At 45.3% G+C, this 2500-nt stretch overlaps 1 protein-coding gene across 1 annotated transcript in view; it reads left to right on the forward strand.

The window, feature by feature from the left end:
• The first annotated feature begins 1426 nt into the window (after positions 1-1426).
• LOC143300054 (uncharacterized) overlaps positions 1427-2500 on the forward strand; it is a 616551-nt gene continuing 615477 nt past the window's right edge. Inside the window, exon 1 of the mRNA XM_076613609.1 lies at positions 1427-2075. Coding sequence (XP_076469724.1) covers positions 1427-2075 — 649 coding nt within the window. The remainder of the gene's footprint in view (positions 2076-2500) is intronic.

Below are 2500 nucleotides of genomic sequence, written 5' to 3' on the forward strand. Positions count from 1 at the left end.
TCTCAAAGACTGAGTGCTGATATATTTTTTTTCTAAGAAACAACAACAACAACAACAAAACTTTCTCCGATCTTGGTCCAGTAGTATGGAACAATTAATATCATTATTATTATTATTATTAGTAGTAGCAGCAGTAGTAGTAGTAGTAGTATTGCCATTATTATTATTACTATATTATTATTATTATTATTATTATTATTATTATGTTTCATGGGTCGTCCAGAGCCTTTTTCATTTCACTGAGTAAAAACTGAAGCAGGAGCAGCATTAGGAGTGGTATATCTATCAATACCACACATACACATGGACGCACACACACACAGACAGACAGACAGACAGACAGACAGACACACACACACACACACACACACACACACACGCCTCGCGCGGTGATGACAACACAACAGACACACGCAGAAACACTCGCAAAAACGATGAAATCACTAACATGGCTTGACCATCTTGATTTTTTTTTTTTTTTTTTTTTTACTCTCTCTCTCTTTCTCTCTCACTCTCTCTACCCCCGAACCCCTACATCCCCTAACTCTCCTTCTCGCCCCTCCCTCTACCTCTCTGTTTATCTATCTATCTATCGTTGTTCGCTGGACACTGAAGTCTGCAGCTGAACACTTCGTAGGCTTAAGAGTCGTTCGGCCCGGGTCCTAAGCACCATACGATTTGTTTTCAATCCGTTGCCTTGGGGATACATGTACCAGGAGGATACGTTACTACCATTGGTGTCTGTGGGTGTAGTAAGGTCGTCAGTCAGCTAGCTAGCTATCTCTGGTGTCCTGCGCGCGTGCGCGTCGTGCCGCGTGCGCGAGTGCACGTGCTGTGTTGTTTATCAGCGTGAGCGATTTTTTTGGTGAAAGGGAGAAGGATTTATCTATATGGGTTTGTTGGCTGGGGCTAGCCACGCGGCAGCTGGTGGTGGTATTTATCTGGGTGGCTGGTTTGCTGAAGAGTGTTTTTTTTAATTTTCTTTTTTTTAAGACTGATTCTGACGGGTTCTGATTACAGTTTTAAGGTTTGTAATTTCGAATTCAGATATGCTTTTTATGAGGGTTTATTTATTTATTTATTTATTTATTCATTGTGTTATTCTTATTTTTCACATTTGTTAAGTTGAATTCTTGGCTGGTTCGTTTTTACATGTAGCAAAAACATTATAACTTGAATTTGATGATTTATTAAAACAAAACAAAACATAATAATAATAAAAAAAAAGAAATAAAAGAAAAGAAAATCAGTTAAATTTTGAAATTTTGGCCTTGACAATCCAAACTTGACGTATCCAAAACGAAATCATTGAGGCACCATCGACACAACTTTGGGAAGTTATCGCTCTTAATTCAAATCTTTGTTCAACTTCTCTGTCACAGATCTTATCACATCTTCTGCTGGGGGCAGCGCAGTCATTGTCAAGATGGCAGAAAAATCCGATGACAACCCCGCTCTCAACTCAGACATGGCCATGATGGAACCCGCGGAACCGGAAGAAGAAGATAGCGCATGCGCCCAAAACGGAAGTGACGCAGGTGACGTCTTTCGTCCAATCAGAACTCAGAGCTGGAGCGACGATGATATCTCCACGAGAAGCCGCGGCACCGTCGCGGGAGATAAACGGGTTTCGCGGGAAAAGCACGTACCCTCGGACGATAAAAGCAGCCAGGCCAAGTCCACGGACCCCACGTTTGTTTGCATCACAAGGAGCGGGATCTTCGGGCCATCATCGTCCTGTTGCAACGTTCACCCCGAAACCTCGGAGGAGATTTTCCGTCACGCCTCTGTGAGCGGCCACGGTGACGTCATCAGCGGGGCGGTCACCCATGGCAGCTGTGGCCGGCGAGGGAGTCGGAGCAAGGTGAGGTACTCTGTGGTGAGCTACCCGACCAGATCCACCTTGTGGAGCGCTCTGGGCTCCCGCGGGGACTCCCGTACGTTCTGGGAGTGCAAGACCCCCTTCGTGTTCACCGAAGCCGGCGACGGCGGTCGTGACGCAATCGGCAGCATTGACGAGGAGGAGGAAGGGGAAGGTGACGTCATAAAGGAGGAGGCGAGGGACGTCATTGAGGGTGAGTTTTTTTTTTGTGTGTGTTTTGTTTCGTTTTGTTTTGGGTGCGTGCACGTGAGCGCGCGCGCGCGTGGTTGGTTAGTTGGTTGGTTGGTTGTTTGACGTGGGCTTTTTTTGTTTATTTGTTGGTGTTTGTGTTTGCCTTCCTTGTGCACGTGTTCATTGTATGTCTTTTGTCTGTCTCCTGTTTATTCTGTCTGTCTGCCTCTGTCTGTCTCTGTCTCTCTCTGCCTCTCTGTCTCTCTCTCTGTAACGTTATTTTTTGTGTGAACGTGTTCTTACGGGGGCAAGCTGGTGGTTTTTGGATTAACTTGAATGAGTTCCTGAGAGGATAATACTTCTCTCTTCGTCTCTCTCTCTCTCTCTCTCTCTCTCTCTCTCTCTCTCTCTCTCTCTCTGTGTGTGTGTGTGTGTGTGTGTGTGTGT

Source organism: Babylonia areolata, chromosome 25, assembly GCF_041734735.1.
Source record: "Babylonia areolata isolate BAREFJ2019XMU chromosome 25, ASM4173473v1, whole genome shotgun sequence".
Taxonomy (NCBI): Eukaryota; Metazoa; Mollusca; class Gastropoda; order Neogastropoda; family Buccinidae; genus Babylonia; species Babylonia areolata.